The sequence below is a fragment of the Triplophysa dalaica genome, chromosome 1 (genome assembly GCF_015846415.1).
Source record: "Triplophysa dalaica isolate WHDGS20190420 chromosome 1, ASM1584641v1, whole genome shotgun sequence".
Classification (NCBI taxonomy): Eukaryota; Metazoa; Chordata; class Actinopteri; order Cypriniformes; family Nemacheilidae; genus Triplophysa; species Triplophysa dalaica.
In genome coordinates, this window is record NC_079542.1 from 6,359,088 (window position 1) to 6,381,157 (window position 22,070).

A 22,070-nucleotide genomic window follows, 5' to 3' on the forward strand; every position below is an offset into this window, starting at 1 on the left:
TACGAGAATAAAGTCGAAATGTTTCGAGAATAAAGTCGGAATGTTACGAGAATAAAATCGAAATGTTACGAGAATAAAGTCGATATGTTACGAGATTAAAGTCGAAATGTTACGAGAATAAAGTCGAAATGTTTCGAGAATAAAGTCGATATGTTACGAGAATAAAGTCGGAATGTTACGAGAATAAAATCGATATGTTACGAGAATAAAGTCGAAATGTTACGAGAATAAAATCGAAATGTTACGAGAATAAAGTCGGAATGTTACGAGAATAAAATCGAAATGTTACGAGAATAAAGTCGGAATGTTACGAGAATAAAGTCGATATGTTACGAGAATAAAATCGAAATGTTACGAGAATAAAGTCGAAATGTTACGAGAATAAAGTCGAAATGTTTCGAGAATAAAGTCGGAATGTTACGAGAATAAAGTCGAAATGTTACGAGAATAAAGTCGAAATGTTTCGAGAATAAAGTCGGAATGTTACGAGAATAAAGTCGAAATGTTACGAGAATAAAGTCGAAATGTTACGAGTTACGAGAATAAAGTCGAAATGTTACGAGAATAAAGTCGAAATGTTACGAGAATAAAGTCGAAATGTTACGAGAATAAAGTCGAAATGTTTCGAGAATAAAGTCGGAATGTTACGAGAATAAAATCGAAATGTTACGAGAATAAAGTCGAAATGTTAGGAGAATAAAGTCAAAATGTTTCAAGAATAAAGTCAAAATGTTACGAGATTAAAGTCGGAATGTTACGAAAATAAAGTCGATATGTTACGAGAATAAAATCGAAATGTTTCGAGAATAAAGTCGAAATGTTTCGAGAATAAAGTCGGAATGTTTCGAGAATAAAGTCGGAATGTTACGAGAATAAAGTCGGAATGTTACGAGAATAAAATCGAAATGTTACGAGAATAAAGTCGATATGTTACGAGAATAAAGTCGAAATGTTAGGAGAATAAAGTCAAAATGTTTCAAGAATGAAGTCGATATGTTACGAGATTAAAGTCGAAATGTTACGAGAATAAAGTCGAAATGTTAGGAGAATAAAGTCGAAATGTTAGGAGAATAAAGTCAAAATGTTTCGAGAATAAAGTCGAAATGTTACGAGATTAAAGTCGAAATGTTACGAGAATAAAGTCAGAATGTTACGAGAATAAAGTCGAAATGTTACAAAAATAAAGTAGAAATGTTACGAGAATAAAGTCGAAATGTTACAAAAATAAAGTAGAAATGTTACAAAAATAAAGTAGAAATGTAACCTGCAGTTTATCCCAAAATGTTAACATTATTAACACGATTTTTTAAATATAAAAAATGTTTAGACAAATTTAAAAAATAGGTTTAATTTAGGCAAATTAGCTTAAAAATTGTGAATTATTTGCACCCCCAAAATTGTGAAATGCAAGATTTTTTTATTTCCATAATGCACAAGCAATCAGAAGGAATAGCATCAATGACATGACAAAAAATATGCAAGATTTGCCCATTTTTCATTTATTAACTCGATTGCAAAGCCATTAGATTTTGTTTAAAATACTGTTAGACAGAAGATCGGAAAACATCCAAACATGGCCGAGAAAAATCATCTGTTCAATCCACCCAGGCTAGAAAACTGCAGAAAATTGACATTGGAAAGCAGAGATGACAATTACCCATAAAACTGTGAGCCGTACATGAAAACAACATCTGAAATCTTTCCCTCGAGTATTGACAGTGCATAGCTCTATAATATTCAGAATCGAATCCTCAACATGGAAAAAAGCTTGGGCAGGTCAGAGATGGACGATATCTAGTGCAGCAGCAGATGAAGTCTCAGCATTACACCGATGTGCCCTCTACAGGTGGAGCTGGTTTATTGTCTTCAGGCTTCATGGCAGGAAAGAGGAGTACCTCCTAAAGTGAGCACATCAGTTTATATGAGTGACAGTGTTTATATCAAACCAGATTAAAACCGAGGTCACAAATGTATCAGTGGCTCATCAAAATATACAAGCAGGTACTACCTTGATATTGTTGGAGTCTGTGAGGAACATGGTAAGACGATCGATACCCATGCCCCATCCAGCTGTGGGTGGAAGGCCGTACTCCAGCGCAGAGCAGAAGGTTTCGTCGATGAACATGGCCTCATCGTCACCTTCCGCCTTGGCCTGTGAAAACAGTGAGAACCTTTAATCAACAGAACTCCAACCTATAGTTAGGCAGCAAGAAAGAAAAAAGGAGCACCACCTATACAATGTTGCTCATTATTTTATCAGTGCCAATTGACTGCCAACAAATGTATCACAATACAAACCATTCCAAGAAAATATTTTGCACATGAACGTATATAAACATCTAAGCTTAGCCTCCAAAGCGGCAACTATCAAAGACTGGAAAAATACACCTTACTTGCAGAAGATATTTGGTAGTTAAATTTCACCTTAGCCTGCTGCTCAAACAGTTCTCTTTGTCTGATTGGATCGTTCAACTCAGTGTAGGCATTGCAAACCTCCTTCTTCATCACGAAAAGCTCAAAGCGCTCAGTTAGACCTTTCTGAGATCTGTGCCTGAGGAAGACAAAGAAACAAAAACCAAACACTCAACAAGATTATTTGTAACTGTACCGTAAAGTTCAACAATGAGACAAAAACAAAACAAGCACTTGCCATTTTGCTAGAGGACTCATGATCTGTGGGTGATCACAGATGAAGGTTGGGTTGATGCACTTGACCTCCAGGAAGTCTCCCACCAACTATCAAAAGACAAAGTCACAAAATGAGTTATATTTCTTATACCCATTACGATTTGTGTAAGAGGGGACCCTAACTAGAAAATAAATATTCAATACAAGCTATCCGAGGTTTGATTCTAAATCGTACCTTATCAAGAAGACGTGCAGTTGTTCTAGGAGGAGAGCACTCCACTTCTCTCTGAGCACAAAGGTCATCCAGGAACTTGCGCGTTTCTGTCAAAAAGATTAACTTTGTCAACTCTCGTTCCAGAAACTAAGGTGAAGAGGTGTCTGAAGTAACCGTAGACCTTACCATCACTGTCGTAGGTCTCAGGAGCTGGAAACTTCACCCCCATTTCCTTCTCCAGGTCATGAGTCATGCTAATCCTTTTGAAGGGAGGAGTGAAGTCAATTTCACGGGCCTCTCCTTCTGGACCGTCTGGATGATAAGTGACCTTGTAACCTCCGGTGATGTGCTTCACCATTCCTTTACAAACGATAATGATAGAAGACTTTTCAAAGTGTTGCAGGTAGTTTTAAGGCCGGGTTCACAATAGACGACTTTTAAGTCTTAGTCGACTTTAAATCCATGAGAGACCACAGACATGAGGAGAGTTCTAAACAATTTCTAACATTATTATCTCCCGAACACGTGCATGTCTTCTTTCTCAATACTTTACTTGCGTGTCATGTTTGTGACGGTCATGTACAAGCTATAAAATCATGCAAGATGACTGTCTTTTGTGGGTGACCTGTCAGAGTCTGATCAAAAGTCGTAAATATCAAACATGTTTGGAGATATATCAAACATATTTGGGATTGGAGAAGCTCTGATGCTATCGAAAGTAGTAAAATAATCGTAATGACACCACATGTGAGGATTTTTACCGAGGTTATTGTAGTTTGTATATTGAAACAATTCTGCTAATTGAAATCAAATCAAATATTTGCCTAAATATTATTTAGAAAGCTTCTTAACAAGAATTATAATTGTTTAGCAATACATTTAATTAAGTTTGAGACACTTAAATGATAAAAAAAAAATACTTTTTTGTATAACTATAAAAAATGAGTTGTTTTTTTTATAAAAGCACACATTTCTAAAAATGAACTATACTTAAAAAGAAATGGTAATTTAATTTATAAATAAAGCTATAATAATAAAGAAAGCTTCAAACAGAATTTGGACTTGGGGTCCCTCCGTCTATGAAACAAATACTGTCAGGCAAAATATTTTATTCTCACCTTCTGATATCTAAATGACTTTTCCTATGAAAACACATTAAGTGTTTAACAAACCTGATAGAAGTCTCTCTGTGATCTCCATCAGATCGTGATAGTCTGCATAAGCCATATAAAACTCGCATGTGGTAAACTCCGGATTGTGGGTGAGATCGATGCCTTCATTACGGAACTGACGGCCGATCTCATAAACACGATCGATGCCTCCAACCACCAGCATCTGCAATCACAAAGAACATGTGAGATGATTCACATTAAATGTCCACTAAAAACAGCACAGATATTACTCAATTATGAACACAGAATTCTGTCATTTACCTTATGGTAAAGCTCAGGAGCAATTCTCATGAAGAGCTTCATATTGAGCTCATTGTGGTGGGTGACAAAGGGTTTTGCCACAGCTCCACCAGGTATTAGATTCATCATTGGAGTCTCGATCTGTAAGAAACATTGACAAATAAATTTCTGTAAATTATAGTTTTCAACTGTGGTTTTTTAAACACTTCCTATGTCCTCCATTACTTAGACAAACAGATAGTCCCACTAATAACTCATATTATTGCTCGAGTCAATTTTTGTAGAAAAATACTACAAATTTGCTTGCTTAGAGGTTTCTGTGCATATAAGGCTGAACATGGCGTAGTATTTTACCATAAAAAAATGACATCAGCTTTATTTAGCCTTTCTTTGCAGTGATCATCTCCACCGTGTGGACATCATTCTCACCTCAAGAAACCCAAGCTGGTCCAGAAAGCTGCGAAGATAGGTAATAATCTTGGAACGGGTAACAAACTTCTGTCTCACAGAGTCATTGAGAATCAGATCCAAATATCTTTGTCTGAACCTAGTTTCCTGTAGGAACAATACATGCCAACATATTAAAATCAAAATTTTAGCTGATGGTGATGCATTTACTCATTTGGTAATGCTTGTTATGCAAAGTGACCTTGTCTTTCAGGCCGAAGTGAAGGTGGGGAAGCATATGAAGACATGGGGACAACAGTGTCATCTCGATTGGGATGATGCTCAACTCGCCCTTTTTTGTCTTGCCAGGGTTGCCGCGGACACCGATGATGTCACCGCGTCTTAATTTGTTGTTGATGTGGACAAAGTCGTCTTCTGATTTGTAGTTCCTAATTTAAGACCGAAACAATGGGTTATATCGCCGCAGTGAAGAAATCAGCTTTCTTTCTCGAAACATGCAAATTGTGAATCAGACCTGGAGTTTGCCATGACCTGCAGTTTAACTCCCTCTCCTCGCAGGTCATAAAACAGCAGCTTGGCACCTGAAGTCCTTTTAGCATGAACTCGACCTTAAAAACAAGTTGCGTTGTTTTATCTTATTCTGTGCTTCATATTTCCTGTTGTTGTTTGTATGATAAATGTTTCAACACAACAAAGCCAAATTCAAATGCGTGTGATAAAAGAATAGATAAAAAAGTTAAATATTACAACTTAAGTCATACTGAACCGTAAAGATTGTTTTCAAATTTACCTGATACACTGAGAACAGTGTCTACTAGATGGTCTCCTGGCTGCAGGTGGTTAAATTTCTCAAGGAAGTCAGCAAGTGATAAATCCACCTGGAATTTGTGAGGGTATGGATCTTCAGACGTTCCCTTCAGTGCTTGAATGGCTTGTGAACGTATCTTGAAGTATTGCTGCAAGGAAAGCAGAGAGGTAAGATGAATCTGTCTTTACGCATTTCAACAAAGCGATTCAGAAACTTGACTTCCATAACCAGAGTCCGACATACGTTCGGGTCCAGGCTTTCCTCGTCTTCATTCGCGCTTTGCTGCGACTTGTCGTTGGTCTCCTTCTGTTCATGCTGTTCTTTGACCTTGGCTTCCTTCTCAGCTGCCTTCTTCTCCGCTTTCATGCGCCTTTTCAGCTCACTAAGAACACAGAAGCGAGATCATCACTCAAAGCACTTGGCCCAACGCACAACTTGCACACTGCTTTGGAAGTCTTTAGCGAATGAAATATTCAGTGGCAAAAGGTTGGTCGTTTTTCACATTAAATGGAAACGCCACCAACCTTTTGTCACTTCTCCATCGACTTCCTTGTACAAGCAAAGGCAGGTTTTGAGAGCAGGGTAGAGCAAACTTGAGCACCCTGAATGAGTGCAGCCTGCACGCTCTGACCAGAGTCAACATGATGCGAGTATCCTATTCGATGAATCAAGAAAAAATAAGGGTCAGATTTATTTGCACCCTTACAAAAGGTACTGCAGTGGTACCATGGTACAAGACCATCGTATTGTGGTACCGTCTAAATACCACATTTAAGTACATTGGTATTCACATAGTACTTCAACGTATTTTAAAGAACACCATGGTAAGTAAAAGTCTGTACCATGGTACACTTTTTAATAGCCTAATTTTTGGTATTACAAGTCTCCTTTGAGGCAGTCTGTAATTACTTATCTTTAAACATTCACTTTAGGCAAGTTTGTTTATTTGTATTAAAAGGAACATAAGCAGGCTCAATTATTGCCTAAAACGACATTTATATGCCTAAAAGGGAAGTGGTTTATACACCAAAACGAAACTCTTTGCGACTTGGAAAATGCGCAATGACAGCTGTCGCTCAGGGAATTATGGGTAATGTAGTTTCCTTCCGGACAACTAAAAACACCGGTTATGCTCTTTAAGAATATACATACATACATATAAGAAACTGAATTGTTTGAGAAATGTTAATGAGAGCAAAGTAAATGCACAGACGCCACACATGTCGAATATGTATCAAAACGTGCAACAGATCCGTTAAAAGAAGTCAATGCGTCTAACCACGTTGCCCGTCATGCATTTCATCAGAACGAAACTCGAAGCATTGTATCGTCGCGGATAGACAAACAGTACAATTTAAACATGCAAAGACTTCTCATAAAACTCGAATACGTATATAATCCGTCTAGGTGGAGTGTTGTTAAATGCACATACTTTTTGCTGAATTTCTCTCCATCCACAACAGCCCCGTCTGCCATATTCTCGCTCCGCCGCTAAAAACACACGCACACACACCAGTGACCAACTGCGAACTCTGTGTGAAGCCAGATAATACAACAACAGTGATAAAATGGCTAATGTTTAGCCGACATTTCAATATAAAAGTACTGTTGCTTTGGATTGTATCAGTGGTCAGTTTGTTTTCGTTTCAAAATCATTAATGTATGTACAGGTGTACATTTTTAACATATGTAGAAAGTTTAATAAGTGTATCTCGAAACATATTTTAAACCTTATTTTTTTCCCTAATTATTATATTACAACAATAGGATAACATAAAATACATATATGAACGAAATAGGAACTATATATATTCAATGAGACCTATACAATAGACTTTAAAAAAATATATAACTTATCTGTATACTTATACAAAAAAGTAGGGGAGAAAATACAAATTATTTAAGTTTGCATCTTTAAAAGACCATGCAATTCGTTTTTGACCTGAATAGTAACATGAATACCTGATGATGTACTTAAATATTATTTTATTGAATACTGGAAAATACATTTACCCACTTACTACTAGTGTATTTTTCTAAATGGGGGCTGTCATGGACCACCCAACCCTAATATAAAAGAGCTAGTTTTTCTTAGGAAGGATACGAACATGACCTTGTATTGTCTAATTACATTACAGCTGTGAACATCTACGTTTTAAGGTTATAAGGAAGATTAATAAAGAAAAATAATCTTTAACAACGTTTTTTTAATTGTAATATAATGAGCGGTCTAAAGTTGTGTTTAACAAGCTAATAAAAAACAACAACTGATGTTAAATTATTACTTTCATTTTATGTTCAATGCCAGAAGGGCTGCTGCTGCAGTTAAATAAAACATAAATAGGAAAAAAAAACTGCACAAACTGGACTATTTTTATTGATATATTGTAGCACATTTACAGAAAAAAGCTGCGAGTATACAAATGGCAAACAAAAGCACAAACTTTTATGAATGCATTTTTATAAATTGTTTCACAATTAATGTATATTTTAGAAGCTTCACATCCAGCGTTGACTATTAGTCATGACAACAAATCAGAGACATCAAACATCTGTTTGACGTTGCTAATAAACTCACACAAACAGCTTGTGATAAGAATGACATTATATTGTGACATTTAATATGACACATTAGGAATCATCATACTTCAGTAAGCAACAGAGCTATTACATTAAAAGTTTCTCTTAGTTAAAAGATTAAATAAGTGAACTGAATATGAAAAGTTTTTTTCTTGCTCTCAGTCTAACTGCATAGCAGTTTATTGCAATATATTGACTGTACAACATTAAAAACCGAGAATGTATAATATTAAAAAAATATATAAAATAGCATCCTCTTTTCTAGTTAACTGCAAAGTGTGTCTTTCTTGAAACTACTGAAGGGTAATAACCTTGTCAAAATAGGCAATGGTAACTAGATAATCTGCTTTTCAAAGGCACAGCTATGATTAAACTCCAGTTCATGTGACCAATATAAAATTGTGTTTCAGAGGTATATTGCTTGGTATAAATGTAGTGTCTGGATATATTAGTCTAGTTATATTATGCCAAGTGTCAATAACATTATGTTGAATTGGTAAATAAAAAATATATATAATAAAGTACTTGAATTGTACTTGCACTTTTAAAATATTTTAGTTTTTCCAACATTATTTCACCCATATTAAAATAAAAACTCCCAATGTGAATATTTGAATCATACAAGCTTAATGAAATCACACTATGAACTCAAGTTGTTTTTGATTAAAAAAATTGCAGTGATAGGAACCATGATTATATATTTTTACCAATTTCGATAATGAGAGTTTAAACAGGAACGTACAACCGTATTACTGTGCACTATCATATAGATTCCAAATTTCTATCATGTTGCAATAGTATGTGGGCTGTACACTTATGCTTTCTCCTTTAAACAATAAAAAATAAAACAACAATGTAAATAAAAATTCCTGTAACATTTCTCCAGATGCGTTAAAATGTAATATAGCCATTGATTCTAATTGTGAAAACTCTAAACACAACATTAACAAAAATAAATTAATACTTTCCTAAAAGAGGTATGGTGAACAATGTAAATATTCATATAAATAATGAGTACTATGGAAAGCAAAAAAGGACAAAAATCATATTTTTACAGAGTTATGGAAAGCTCTTTATCCAGTTAAAGTTCACAGTTCTTCCCCATGCAGAGACGTATGAGAGCACCCTTCACCCTTTCCAAACCGAGGTTAAAATATTCTCGACTACAAAAGTTGGTTCTGAGCAAAGAACGTAGTCAACAATTTGACCTTTAACCAAAACAGTGTAAGCTCATCAACAGAACTCACACAGTGTTTTTGTACATTCAAAACAAATTCACTTCACAACCAAATATAGAAAAATTGAACCAACTGAACCAGAAAATCTAATTATTAATTATGTAGATAAATGACAGAGTAAACTCGACGTGGTCTGAGGTCTTGACATGGTCAGAACTTGATAAAAAAATATTTCTATACAGCGATCGGTCCTAAAAAGAGTTGCTGCCCAAGCATATACTGTTTGTCAGTATATTCAGAGAACTTGTTGGTAATACTGGTCAGACAATTATTTGCAAAGAAAGCAACATGTCCTATTTCAGCGTACCAGACGCTGGCTCATAAAATGAGATAATCACACACAAAGACACAATATAACATCACATGTCAATATTTCAGATTCTGTATAAGAATAAAGATACTTTTTAATAAAGATTTACTTTTAGAGATCTTATCATAAAATAAAGACACACAAACGTATACAATATTCAGACATGCAAAGAGCGGGCGTCATCTAAATGAGATGGCAAGAAATGACTTGTGTAAACCAAAATTAAGAGAGGAAGTCTGAATGTTTTTTACGATTCTGATAATATTGGATCAGATATCTAACCAGGAATGTGCATTTCTAATTGATGGCATTAACAGGTCCAATCTAAAGTACACAGTCTAGACAGATGAAAAAAAGGTTACATTTACAGTAACCATGATTTGAGATAGAAAGTCTAATGAAAGTCAAAAGTAACTAAACACACTGAAAATATATTTAAAGTGCTAGTAGTAGACAATTTTGTATTGTTAAATTAAAAAAATTTCTCTTGTGTGTTGACTTATGAATTAAAATAAAAAAATACCTTATCAATAGATACTTAAGTGTACTGAAATTGAAAAGGTATAAATTGAGTGTTTACAAATATTTTAAAAAGAGAAGCCTTATTTCCGAGTGTTTGAATCAAAATATGTGAACCCAGCTTTTAATATTTTATGATGTTTACTTCACAGCACAAAACAACATCACAAAGGCTCACTTAGAGAAATATGGTGTCTAAAATTAAAGTTCTTGTTTGTAGTGATGCTACTGAGACATAATTGTTGTCCCCCATACAGTGTGGTCTGTTTTTTTTTTCAATCCAGTCCTAAAGTGCTCTCTGACAGTTATTTCTAAGATTCACTATTTGGGGCATCAGAAACATGTCTCTGAGTCCGGCATCGAAAATATTGCAATATCCAATTTACAGGTCATCCAAATATACAATGTGTGTGCAGGAAATAACTACACTCATATATGGAATGGAGATACTGGGCAGATAAACCCAAAAGGCCCTAATAGGAGTGAGAGATGTTATTGCCTTGCTCCTGAAGGCTAACCAGAAGGTCATCAATCTTCTCCATGTTCTGAGACGTTGTCATGGGGGTTTGCACAGATCCGGTGTCTGACATGGACTGACCAAGTAAAGACTGGACCTCTCTGTCTTGTTGAGTTGGACCAGACTGATTGATGCCGATAATCTGATCAGAGAGTGTAGTTCCTTGAGAGTTCATCAGTTGATGGCACTCTGCAAAAAGGAAATGGTGCCAATGAGTTATACTTCAGAATTATGGGAAAAAAAAAATTAGGCTTATTACTGGGAACTAAGGAATATTCATTGCCATACCATTCTGGATCTCAAAGAGGAACAGATTGGGCTGCTGATTTTGGTTGGGCTGGTTGAGGCCTCCACTCATTGTGGTCTGAAAAATGGGACCAGGCTGTTGTACAGGTGATGAAGTGCTGGTCTGAATACCAGTTATGTCACTCTGCGGCACGAAAAGGGTTTCTTGAGGAGCCACTCCCCCTGGCATGTTAGGTTGAGCCATGTAGAGGTTTAGAGACTGCGAAGGGCCACTCCCAGAACTGGACGCAAGCTGCATGGGTTGCTGGTCCTGGAACATGGGCTTGTTTGAGGATGGAGTGACCACCATAGCACTCTGATCATGATATGTCATGGGCTCAGGTGGCTCCTGTTGCCTGATGCTAAAAGGTAGAGAAGAGTTCTGTTGTTCTGGAGAACTTAGGCTGCTGTTGTTCTGGCCACCAAATAACAGACTGGAGGTTTGCTCTTGTGTTACCGTAGAAGTTAGGGAACTGAGGAGTAAACCGGGCGGCTGCTGCTGGCCAGAGGAAAGTTTGCTTGGTGACTGGGAGATGCTTTGAAAAATAGATCCAGGTTGGGCCTGTTGGGGTGACTGTTGCTGTTCCATTGGAGTGCTTTGCTGAATGGGGGATAGCTGTGTTGGAGTCTGAAACACGGATGGGGCCTCTAAAGAAGACGTGAGGAAAGCCAGTTGCTGAGGTTGACTGCTGTTGACTGGGATTTGACCAGGTACGCTATTCTGGGAAATAAACATGCTGGTCGTAGAGGGCTGATCGTCTGTGGCCATGTTGGACCCACTGAGAACCGTGACATTGCTTTGGAAAAGAGAAGCTTGGATTTGATCCTGGTTGGGCGAGGTCTTCTGAGTGTGAAAAAGAGCTTCCTGTGGGCTTTGCGCTTCAGTCATGGATGTGGAGGTGTGAAAGAGGGACTGTGAGGAATGATTGGGTTGCTGTTGAAGAAAGCCAGTTTGGATGGATATGAGCTCCTTGGCTTGCTGGAACATGGCTGCCTGCTGCTGCTGTTGTTGGGGTGGTGGTGTCTGCTGGAAGAGAGGAGATCCATTCTGCACCATAACCTGTGAAGATCCTTGCTGCTCCGAACTACAAAGAAGTTGAACTGGAGGCTGAAAGAGGTGATGTTGAAGGTTCTCCAGAACATGCTGCTGCTGCAGTTTAATTTGCTGCTCTTGTTGTTGGATCTGCTGCTGTTGTTGCTGAATTTGCTGCTGCAGTTGAATTTGCTGCTCTTGTTGTTGGATCTGTTGCTGCAGTTGAATTTGCTGCTCTTGTTGTTGGATCTGCTGGTGCAGTTGAATTTGCTGCTCTTGTTGTTGGATCTGTTGCTGCAGTTGAATTTGCTGCTCTTGTTGCTGAATTTGTTGCTGAAGTTGAATTTGCTGCTCTTGTTGATGAATTTGCTGCTGAAGCTGAATTTGCTGCTGCTGCTGTTGTTGTTGCTGAATTTGCTGCTGCTGCTGTTGTTGAAGATGATGCTGTCGCTGCTTTGACAGAGAATTCTCAGTCTGAAGTTGAATGTTGCAGAATCCCTTCGCTTGGAGTTGCCGCACAGCTTGCTCTAGCTGTGCCACCTCATCCGGGGGCAGTAGCGAAAGCTGTTGCTGCGGGCTGTCGTCTATTGGCGAATGTCCCACCACCGAACCGCCGGTTTTGGTGGATCTCTCCTGTCCGAGGCCGTCTCTGTGTTCCAGGAGGAATGGCTGAACTCCTTGCTGGAGAAGAGATTTACTAGGCACGTGGAAAGAGCCGCTGGGGGCAAGGTCCTGTTCCTGGATGGTGCTGAATGCTTCTTTGTTGGAAAAGCCGGAGTTCTGGGACTGCTCCTGTTCTCGGGTTTGGTGGGTCAGAGGACTAGAAAACGTGCAGCTGTTGGCGGAAATCTCGGTACTCATATCTAAGGCTTGCTGGGCTGAATTGATGACATTGGAGGTCTGCTGGATTGCAAATAAGATCATTTAACAACAAGAAATCAAGGAAATTCAGGGTGTAATAATTTATTTACTGCGTTGTGTTCAGTTTAGCGCTTCTCACATACAGACCTTAAAGGCAGAGGGGTTACTGGAGACCTCCATCGGAGTCGCCTCTTCTTGTTTAACAAGAGACATAACCGGGGTCATAAAGGCACTATCTAGTACTATTAAAACAACAGACAGAAGGTCATTTATGATTGTTTTGCATATGATGATGCTCATAACCATGATTGCTTACCTTTTATTTGTTCAAAACAACAGGGAGTCACTGGAGGCAAGACTTCCTTCTTCACTGAGGAATCAACAACTGAAAGCATGGATGTTTTATTATTGTTAGACTTAAGGATTTTATAACTGCTAAACTTAAAACTGTGAACTTTTTTAACTCTGACCTGGTTCTGGAGTGTATGTAAATGGTTGCAAATCATGGGAACGTCCAGCGTTTGTTACAACATAGATACAAACAGACACAGGAGATGTGATAGCCTGGTTTTGATATGGAGGGACTTTGACTATTAAATGATTCTGAAAGAGGAGAGACGTGAGAAATAGATTATACACTTTGTACTGTGTGATCAAAGAAATAAGAGCACCCAAAAGTAAGAACACAAAGTAAGATATTTGTAAAAATGTCAGTAACCAAACAGATCTCATTCTTTTCAAATATCTTCCTTTGTGTTCTGTAGAACAAAGAAACTTGTACAGGTTTGGAACAACCTGAGAGTGAGTTAATGATGACAGAATTTTCCTTCTTGGTTGAAATATCCCTTCAATGATTTCGATTGAATTCTAAATGTTCTGTTGGTTATATTTTGTGTAAGTTTTCTTACATTTGTGTGGTGTTAAGAAACGGAAAAAGGAAAAGGGTTTCTGAGCCAGTGTTGTTAAAATCTTAAAAAATGGTTTATAGAGACTTGGGGATGAGAAGAATTAAACTTCACTAATTCCACACAGTATGTGATACGGACATGAAAGAGAAGAGGTGTGCTATAATGAATAAACTAAAAAACTAAAAAAATACTTTACTCTCATTCACTGAAGAAAGGTCCTTAGCAACACACAAGGACCATATTGTTGTTAAAAGGAACAGTTCACTCAAAAATGAAAGTTCTGTCTTCATATACTGTACTCACCCTTAATTTAAAAATCTTTATACATTTCTTTGTTCTGATGAAAAACAGTTCTTGGCCACCACTGACTACCATAGTAGGACAAATTGCTTCATACATTTCTTTGTTCTGTTGAAAACAAAAGAATACATTTCGAAGAAGGTATCGTATCTTTCTCTGCGTTCAGATGAACAAAAAAATGTATACAGATTTGGAACAACTCAAGGGTGAGTAAATGATGAAAGAGTTTTCTTTTTTGGGTGAACTGTCCCTTTAAATAGGCTCTTTTGATTAAGTAATTAGCAACCTAGCAACACCTAAGTGACGAATCAGACTATCTAAGCAACTACATACAACATACATTGACTCAATATGCATCACCAATCAGCAGCACATAGTACGTCTCAATCAGCACACAACAGAGCCACAACCAAACCAGGATATAACAGAACAAAAAAAAGCACGACACAACATTGAAAACACAACCGAACAGAATTCTGTTTGTGTATCTAGGTCAGCAATCTGTAACGCTTGCCAAAGTCTCGCCAGGGAACAATTGGGGACGGTGATATCTGTGACATGCACAAAGCTGCCTCTATTTCTGCAGCGCTTGATCAGCCCACACAGTCAAATAATAGGAACAGCAGATGCTGCGGCTTACCTGATGGAAAAAATCCATGTCGATGTCTCCCTCTGCCTTCCATGACTTATCATCTGCAGCAGTAAAAAATACAGACAGAGGTTACAAGCAGTGCGGGTTAAACAGAACATGTTACGATCAAATGCTGATCATGAAGCATGAACCTGAAGCGTTTTCCTGAAATATAACTTTGGTTCCTTTGAGGAAGTTTTTTCCAATAATGAAGACTTCACTCCCGCCTTTGACCGAACAGCTGTGCAAACTCTTCTTGAGAATCTCAGGTACTCCTGCAGGCTGAGCTGTGAAAACACAAGTGAGCTGCCGTTAGGACCAGAGCCACATAACAATGTTTCTGTGCAGAAGACCATGACCAAATATTACGTTTTTACTCACGAATTTGAGCCAACAAAGTACTAAATAGCTACAAGTTTATTGCCCAATCCTGATTTATGTTGTTCTAATAGCATCTGTTTCTAACAAGTTTAAAAAACGTTATATTATTACTTTAACCTGTGAGGATACCTGCGCATTTGGCAGGGTACATACATTTTGAAGCAACACTTTGTAGTTTTTCGACCTTAAGGGGCCAGTCTTTGCTGTTTTTGAGGCTTTGATTATGTTTTTGAGTGTTTAACAATGGATGTCCATGTTTCTAATAAAAAAAAAAACGTTATATTTCACATATTTCATGTCTATTGTTAACCGCTGTCCCTCTTCTCACAAAACGACTGGATTTCTTCGGGTCTATATAAAGTCCTTCCTTTTGAAACGCTCTGATTGGTGAAGCTGAACAGGTCTGTCTTGATTGGTTCCCCACTTAGAGTGTGTGTGTGAAGTTGTCCCACCCATACCATATCAGTGAGCTTCAGCTTCTCAGGCTGTTGTGATTGGCCAATGCCCCTCTCAGTGCACTTGTATTCATAAACTTTGGCTTTGAGCAATAAACAGTAACAATGGAGTCAGCTTAACTTTATCTAAACACTCGCGGATCCATCGAAGTGTAACGGAGGTAGTGCAAGTACAAACGTCAATCTTTGTTAGAGACCGCAATTTTTTCCCTACTATGGCGAGGGAAATGACACCGGAGTCAGACCGGCCATATTAATTAACACTAATAACAGAAGCGTTAGTTTTGCCTTTTTTGACCCGAGTTGGATAATAAAACAAGCAGATTGACCAGGAGACATTTGCAAGCAGGAGTTCAAAGGACGTTTCATAGAAGTGTTTAAGAGGTAAGTGCACACACACACACACACAATATCAGTGTATTACGCAGAATAGTTTTCACAGCCGATGTTAAAGTCATGGAAGCTGTTATTTGACCGTTGGTTATCTTAGAATGTGTGTCGCGGAATTCTTATTACCAGCTAGGATTGTGATGAAAGTGAAAGCAGTTTAACGCGTAGCTCAGTCAAATGTTTACAATCTCTGATAACCCAACATTACTCCAGCAGCTCTTCCACTTTTCTAACGAAGGCCTCGCCCCATTTTTGCCATATTCCTTTTTGGGCAGAAGTTATTAAAATCCCTCGGAATAGTGACATCATGTACCCGGGAAGTAGAGGGCTGTAGTCAATTCCAGCTGTTCTCTGTAGTCCTTGAAAAGCTAATTCTGTTACAGACAATATCTCGCTTGGCACTGAACTTTGAGCTTTATCATTTTGCAGGTATTATTTATGCTCTAAAAGGAACATTGCCCACTAACTAAAGGTTGAAAAATGCGATCGCGGGGAACATGGCCTTTAAAATATTGTCTCAAAAATGATTTCAGTGGTGGAACAACTCTTAACCCGACGAATTCTGTTGCAGCTGTTAACGGAGCAGCCTAATAGCGGCTACAACCACACTATGCAAGTTCTGTGTTCTGGTCGTTACACGCCCATCCCCTGCCTGCAGAAGAGATGAATTTGGTTTCCAAACAAGGTTTCTACATTCGCAGGTTCCATCAGTTTAGTAATCAAGTTCACATGTATTGCGCATCCACGGGAAAGCTTATACAGCGACAATTTTTAAGACACTGGTAACAGACAATTGCGCTTATCAACCACATGGGGGAACCTGAGAGCAAAAGTTCTATAGTGATGCTTTAACTAGATATGCACCGATTCTAAATTTCTCCACCGAAACCAGATTATTTAAAGTAATATCTGCCGATACCGACTCTGAAGTTTAATTAATATTTCTTAACTTTCTGAATGTTCTTAATTCATATAATGACTAATGATATTGAACATTAAACTGGTGATGTTTCTTAACCTTTTTTTATATACAGAACACAAATTTATTGCATTTCTCTTTCGGTTTTTGTCGGTCTCTGAAGGGATATATTGGACCTCATAGCCAATTTATTGTGAAAAATAGCTTTTATCTACCGATGCTGATTATTGGCAGATATATCAGTGCTTATCTGATTTTAACCATCCATATCAGTCTTGAAAATGAAACCCCAGACCTTGGTGTTTTTAACACGTTCCTACATTAGTTGAGACGCCAAACACCAAGTTAACAGATACATTTATTTATTTCTTAACTGGCCAGTGCAACTGCTTCGTTTACCTGGAAAAGCAACCACAAGCATTTTTTCTTTTATTTGACTCCACGCCTTTGACCTTAATAATATACACATTCATTATGCCCTGCACTAATCTCTATGTCTCCTATGTGATGAGAGCACCAGCTGGGCTTGCCAGCAGGGAGATGCTATGAATAACTCAAAAGCCACTCACTGCACAGTATGGGAGAAGAGGAGGCCTGTAACGTGAGCACAGAGCCATCGGGCCGTGGGATGTTGACTCTGAAAATCAGCCTGGCTCGGGTGCTCTTCTTCTTAGATCCGGCCACCCCGATACGGGCCTCCACGTCAGCATTCCTGAGCTTCAGGATCCCCACACAATCCACGCTGTAAATACACCCTGACAGTCAGTTGGACACGATTCATATCTGTACTGGGAACTGCTCTTTACTGGATATTTAGAACAGCAATACCATTTAAAGGAAATTCAAAGTGTAATATATACTTTTTAAAAGTTACATACGCTAAAGTCATATTGCTGCTTGGGTTCAGAGGCACTTCGATGACAGTGGTGCCTTCAATGTCTACTTCTCTACAGGTGGTTGTGTTGCGGCCCGTTACCCGACAGGCCTGGTAGAAGCCATGGGGCTTGACACGTCCAGCATCGTTGCCCACAAAAATGAGAAGGACCACTGGCTCCTTCACTCCATCGAGCTGTAAGGACCAAAAAATATTTGGTTTTACAATAAAACGTATACAAAAAGGTAAAAAATGACCATGTGGATGTGTGTTTCATCTGCTTTGTCTATACAGGAAGAACCAGTTCTGCGCCTGACTCACATTGATAGTAGGGAAACCCTGCTGCGTTCGGTCTTTGACGGACCCTCGGCTGCCCTCGGTCAGGTAGCGCGCTCGATGTTGCGTCTCAGGCTGTACCAGAATCTTCAGTTCTTTGCCTTCGCTTTTCTGAGGATACTGACCAGACAGTATCACACCTTTGTGACCGGATGCTTGTGGTCCCTCAGAACTACAAAAACAAGGACTGCTTATGAGTATCAAACTAAGGATTGTGACTGACTGTTCGGTTGAAAGAGTTGAACAGTTTAAAAAACAAAAAGGCTGCAGAATTTTTACAAATGCCCAAAGGCACAATCATACCATTGTACTGAAATGACTCACCTTGCTTTGGAACAGGCCTTGCTGTCTGGGCCAAGCTGCGAGAGTACAAAGTGTGGGCCTTTGGCACTATCTGCATCAAAGACGTCCATGCTGGGCTCTTCAGCAGAGGCTGGCTTTGGTCCTGGCTTCTGCCGTGGGTTACACTTGCGGGCCTTGCGGGGCACTTCGGTGTTGTCATTGTAAGAGCTGGAGCTCACGATGCTGAAGTTAGAGGCCGACTTTTCCATCCAGATGCTGTTGCTCTGCTCGGAGTCAAGCTGCAGCTCGTCCTGGCAAGACATTTGGCTATCATCAAACAGGTCCTCAGGTGGAGGCGAGATGTTGAGAACAGGACGCTTGGAGGGCGTCATCTGGTGTTGCTGCTGGCTGGTTCCGGCACCCTTTTCTCCACAAACCCTGGAACCGCCGGAGAGCTTGCTTTCCTCTGCTTTCCTTCGGCCACCTGCATCTCCCGCCGTGCCACTTTCCTGCGCCGTGGTCCATTCCGAAGCCGGCGTGGACTGTGAGGATGAACTGGAAGAGGTAGGATAAGTACTGCGAGGACTTCCCGTGGTCATGGCAGAGGAGGCATCTGTATGTGTACAATTAAACAGTAAATTTAAGCATTGATATGAATATCAACATTTAAAAGTAAGTTTCAAATGTTTTTTGGAATGGTTTGACATGAATAATTGTAATTTCGCAGGGCGAATGTCAGAAATTGAAAAAGAAGTTGACTGCTGTCTAGTATACAAACAACAAAATGACTGAGCTGAATAACATCTTTGTTTCCCTCCAGACATTAAACAAAACAGACATTTCATGTTGCGTGACCGTGCATGACAAATCATCCCTTTCCAAGACATTACACATAGCTAGCTAGCCATAATATCCTCTCCTGTCTTGGTTTTTATTTATGCATACGGTTCAGGTGATCTAAATCTGCTGAGTTAGCTCTTGTACGTGGCTTTCATGGCATACGTTGAGGGTCTACATCTCTCGACTGTACGCTGTAAACGGGTGAAAAATGATGCAAGCAAATTCGTATACAAATTGGGACGGGAGTGAGCATGGCCACATGAACAACATAACCCAGTGTCTGATCTATAAAGCAGAGAACTGCAGACACTCCCTGCTTCAGAGAGAACTACCTGGAATGAAAATGAGACCACTAATGAGCCATTAAATCTATAAAGCCATTGAAAATATGTAAAGAAACAGGCTTTGTTGCAAATGAGTTATTTGCTTCTGGTGAAATTGAATCCATTGAATTGAAAAATAGTCTTAAAATAAAACGTAGTTTGTGAGCGACAGTAATCCACTGATAAAAATCATTCCTTTAAGTATCGATTAAAGGAAGAACACAGAAAACATATGCATGTGGCATATCTGCTGTAAACCCTTAAAATGCATGCAAAATTTGTAAGAAGGAAAAAGTTTCAGGCAATATCAGCACACCAAACGCATTGTTGCAAAATTTGGATTTAACACTGATATCTTAGAAGATACAAAGAATATAATAACTTGAGTTTTTATGACTTTTCCAGTCTTTGCATAAAACTGGATTATGAGTGTTTAAAAAGAGACTGGTTTCAGAAACGGCACATTTACAACCAAATTTGATATTTCACTGCATTTACATTTATCTAAGAAATCCTCATGACCTTTCCATGAAATTTGAATCAGAACGAGCAGGCTTTGACTCAACAAACACTAACTCATGTTGCGAAGAGCAGATCATCTGACAGTTTATTCGAGTCATTTTATAAATCTCAGGCTTTTCTGGTCACCATTCCAGTGCGGCCATTCCAAATGCTCAAATATGTGGGATTAATGTCCTGTTGCAACAAGTGGGATTATACTACAGCTGTTTTGCAATTTTTATAAATCTTTGTTAAAGGCATCATGAATAAATATATCATCCCCTACTTCAAAACATTAGCATGTTCCTGAACACATAAAAACTAGGGATGCTTGATAAATTATTGGCCAAATGTTAATTTTTAATGTAATCGTATGGGCCGATAATAAAATTTAGGTCGATATATTATAGCCGATAAATCATAAATAATTTCCTCTGGTTAAACAACTTCAGCTGCATGCTGCTCACAGTTCAAATCCAGTACAGAAGCCTACTGTCTTTCTGTCGTGATCATTCTCTTTCTGCTATTAGCAAAACATTGTTGATGTATTGGAGTATTTATGAATGTGTAAATAGTAGGAACAAAATCACATTGTTTGAATCAGACTGCTGTCTGAATACCAGAAGAGTTTGAAGGTTAATGAATGGTTAACTAGTGTAAAGTAGGCTTGGTACATGATTTTCAGGGAAAAAAAACAACCAATGGTTACCTTGTTTTCTGCACTCAATGTTTTCAAATAAAAGCAGTTGTCCATTTTTTGCCTTTTGTTTCAGTCTTAGGGAATTTCATATTAATATAAAGATATTTTATATCGGCCAATATATCAGTCATCGGCTTCCGATGATAAAAAATTATATGTTTATCGCCCAAATACTACATATCAGTGCATCCCTTATAAAAAATAAAAAATGAAATTGAAAATATTTTGTTACTGTTTGTTACGTTACTGTTTGAAACATTTGAAAGGCGAATGTGAGAATTCAATATTTGACACAGGATAAAAAACATAAAATTTTCTGGCAATTACCTGAAAATAAAACCTCCAAATAGCAAAATAAAAAAACACATTCATGCATACATGCATTATATCTTTATGAATGGAATTGTTGTTGTTTCTGACATCAAACAGGTGCAATGAATTTGTTTAAATCTGTCTGTCCAGAAGAATTGATCAAACTTTATTTAATCAAATAATAGATTAAATAAATAAATAAGAAATTCATGTTATAAACATTGTCTGACATGAACAGGTGACATAAATACAAAGCACAAATTCTCTATTTATTTATTTTTGCATGTCTCAAAGTTGCAACGTTAATATTACAAGAAATGTTGATCTTAAAAGGTCCAGTCATTTTTTGGTGGATCTTTTGACAGAAAAGCAATATACCATACATAACTGTGTCTTTAGATGTGTAACGTAATGACATCATAGCCCTGTGTCAGCTACCGCGGTGCTTTGAAAGGGAGGGACGGATTGAGCCGTTGGTTGCAATTTGCAACCTCACCGCTAGATGCCGCTAAATTTTATACACTGGGCCTTCAAAGTGTTCCAGATGTTTGAAAGAAAATAGCACCATCACTTCCTTAAAATTATTTCTTTAATGAATTCAATCAGGTGGACATTAACCAATGTGACATTTAAACTGTTTAGCAAACTGTGTCTGTATGGATGAGCTGTGTTTAACTCCTTATATCTGTGTGAGCAGTCTTTCTCGCATATGAACCATATGAAGTCCATACAAACATATTTACACTGATAAACAAGCTGTACACTCACAACTTTATACTGTAGCAAAGTTTCATTTCTTCATTGTTGTCACATGAATAGTAGTACATGGCTCATTTGCAAAAACGAATGAACCAAAACTAGAAAAAGGTCTCTTTGGTTTAAAAAGGTTCACAACCCCTGTTAGTAACCAGCGAATGAGCTCATTTAAAAGCTCACTCTTGAGTTTTTACTACCTAGTTTAGGCCAAAGTGTCGGTTAAGTGCGACTGGGGAGTTTGCCAGTGCAGTAGAGGATTTGCCAGGACGACACCTGATACAGCGACAGTTGAGTCATCATGCTCATGTTTGTGCAGAATTGTTAATGAAATTAATTGAAACCCTGTTCT

At 38.2% G+C, this 22,070-nt stretch overlaps 2 protein-coding genes across 7 annotated transcripts in view; both read right to left on the minus strand.

Moving 5' to 3' along the window:
* Positions 1-1,476: 1,476 nt before the first annotated feature.
* kars1 (lysyl-tRNA synthetase 1) lies at positions 1,477-7,016 on the minus strand. Of its 2 annotated transcripts, XM_056748262.1 has the most exons (15): positions 6,903-6,992; positions 5,995-6,125; positions 5,714-5,852; positions 5,453-5,618; positions 5,177-5,270; positions 4,904-5,090; positions 4,684-4,809; positions 4,276-4,395; positions 4,015-4,177; positions 3,029-3,202; positions 2,864-2,949; positions 2,651-2,736; positions 2,425-2,551; positions 2,009-2,152; positions 1,477-1,898 (listed from the first exon to the last, which is right to left on the minus strand). In XM_056748262.1, the coding sequence occupies exons 2-15, from the start codon at positions 6,111-6,113 to the stop codon at positions 1,824-1,826; spliced, it is 1,806 nt and encodes a 601-aa protein (XP_056604240.1). In that variant the 5' UTR covers positions 6,114-6,125; positions 6,903-6,992; the 3' UTR covers positions 1,477-1,823. The 2 variants fall into 2 exon arrangements, with proteins under 2 accessions (XP_056604240.1, XP_056604248.1); XM_056748270.1 differs by lacking the exon at positions 5,995-6,125 and having other exon boundaries at positions 6,903-7,016.
* Positions 7,017-7,830: 814 nt separating this feature from the next.
* Positions 7,831-22,070, minus strand: part of nfat5b (nuclear factor of activated T cells 5b) — a 33,716-nt gene continuing 19,476 nt past the window's right edge. For 2 of the 5 annotated variants that reach the window (XM_056747138.1, XM_056747170.1), the window contains exons 3-13: positions 18,332-18,902; positions 17,993-18,179; positions 17,676-17,866; positions 17,367-17,539; positions 14,805-14,939; positions 14,662-14,714; positions 13,284-13,416; positions 13,130-13,198; positions 12,961-13,055; positions 10,923-12,855; positions 7,831-10,823 (exon numbers count right to left, since the gene is read on the minus strand). In XM_056747138.1, the coding sequence (XP_056603116.1) occupies positions 10,591-10,823; positions 10,923-12,855; positions 12,961-13,055; positions 13,130-13,198; positions 13,284-13,416; positions 14,662-14,714; positions 14,805-14,939; positions 17,367-17,539; positions 17,676-17,866; positions 17,993-18,179; positions 18,332-18,902 (3,773 nt within the window). In that variant the 3' untranslated portion in view covers positions 7,831-10,590. The remainder of the gene's footprint in view (positions 10,824-10,922; positions 12,856-12,960; positions 13,056-13,129; positions 13,199-13,283; positions 13,417-14,661; positions 14,715-14,804; positions 14,940-17,366; positions 17,540-17,675; positions 17,867-17,992; positions 18,180-18,331; positions 18,903-22,070) is intronic. The other 3 variants (XM_056747161.1, XM_056747153.1, XM_056747147.1) reach the window with 3 other exon arrangements.

Coding starts and splice junctions, on each gene's coding strand:
- kars1 (XM_056748262.1), bottom strand. CDS start 6,113: ATGTTGACTCTGGTCAGAGCGTGCAGGCTGCACTCATTCAGGGTGCTC. Junction 4,178..4,275: donor CTCCTGAGCTTTACCATAAG/GTAAATGACAGA, acceptor TTGTGATTGCAG/ATGCTGGTGGTTGGAGGCAT. Junction 2,737..2,863: donor CTGCACGTCTTCTTGATAAG/GTACGATTTAGA, acceptor GTCTTTTGATAG/TTGGTGGGAGACTTCCTGGA.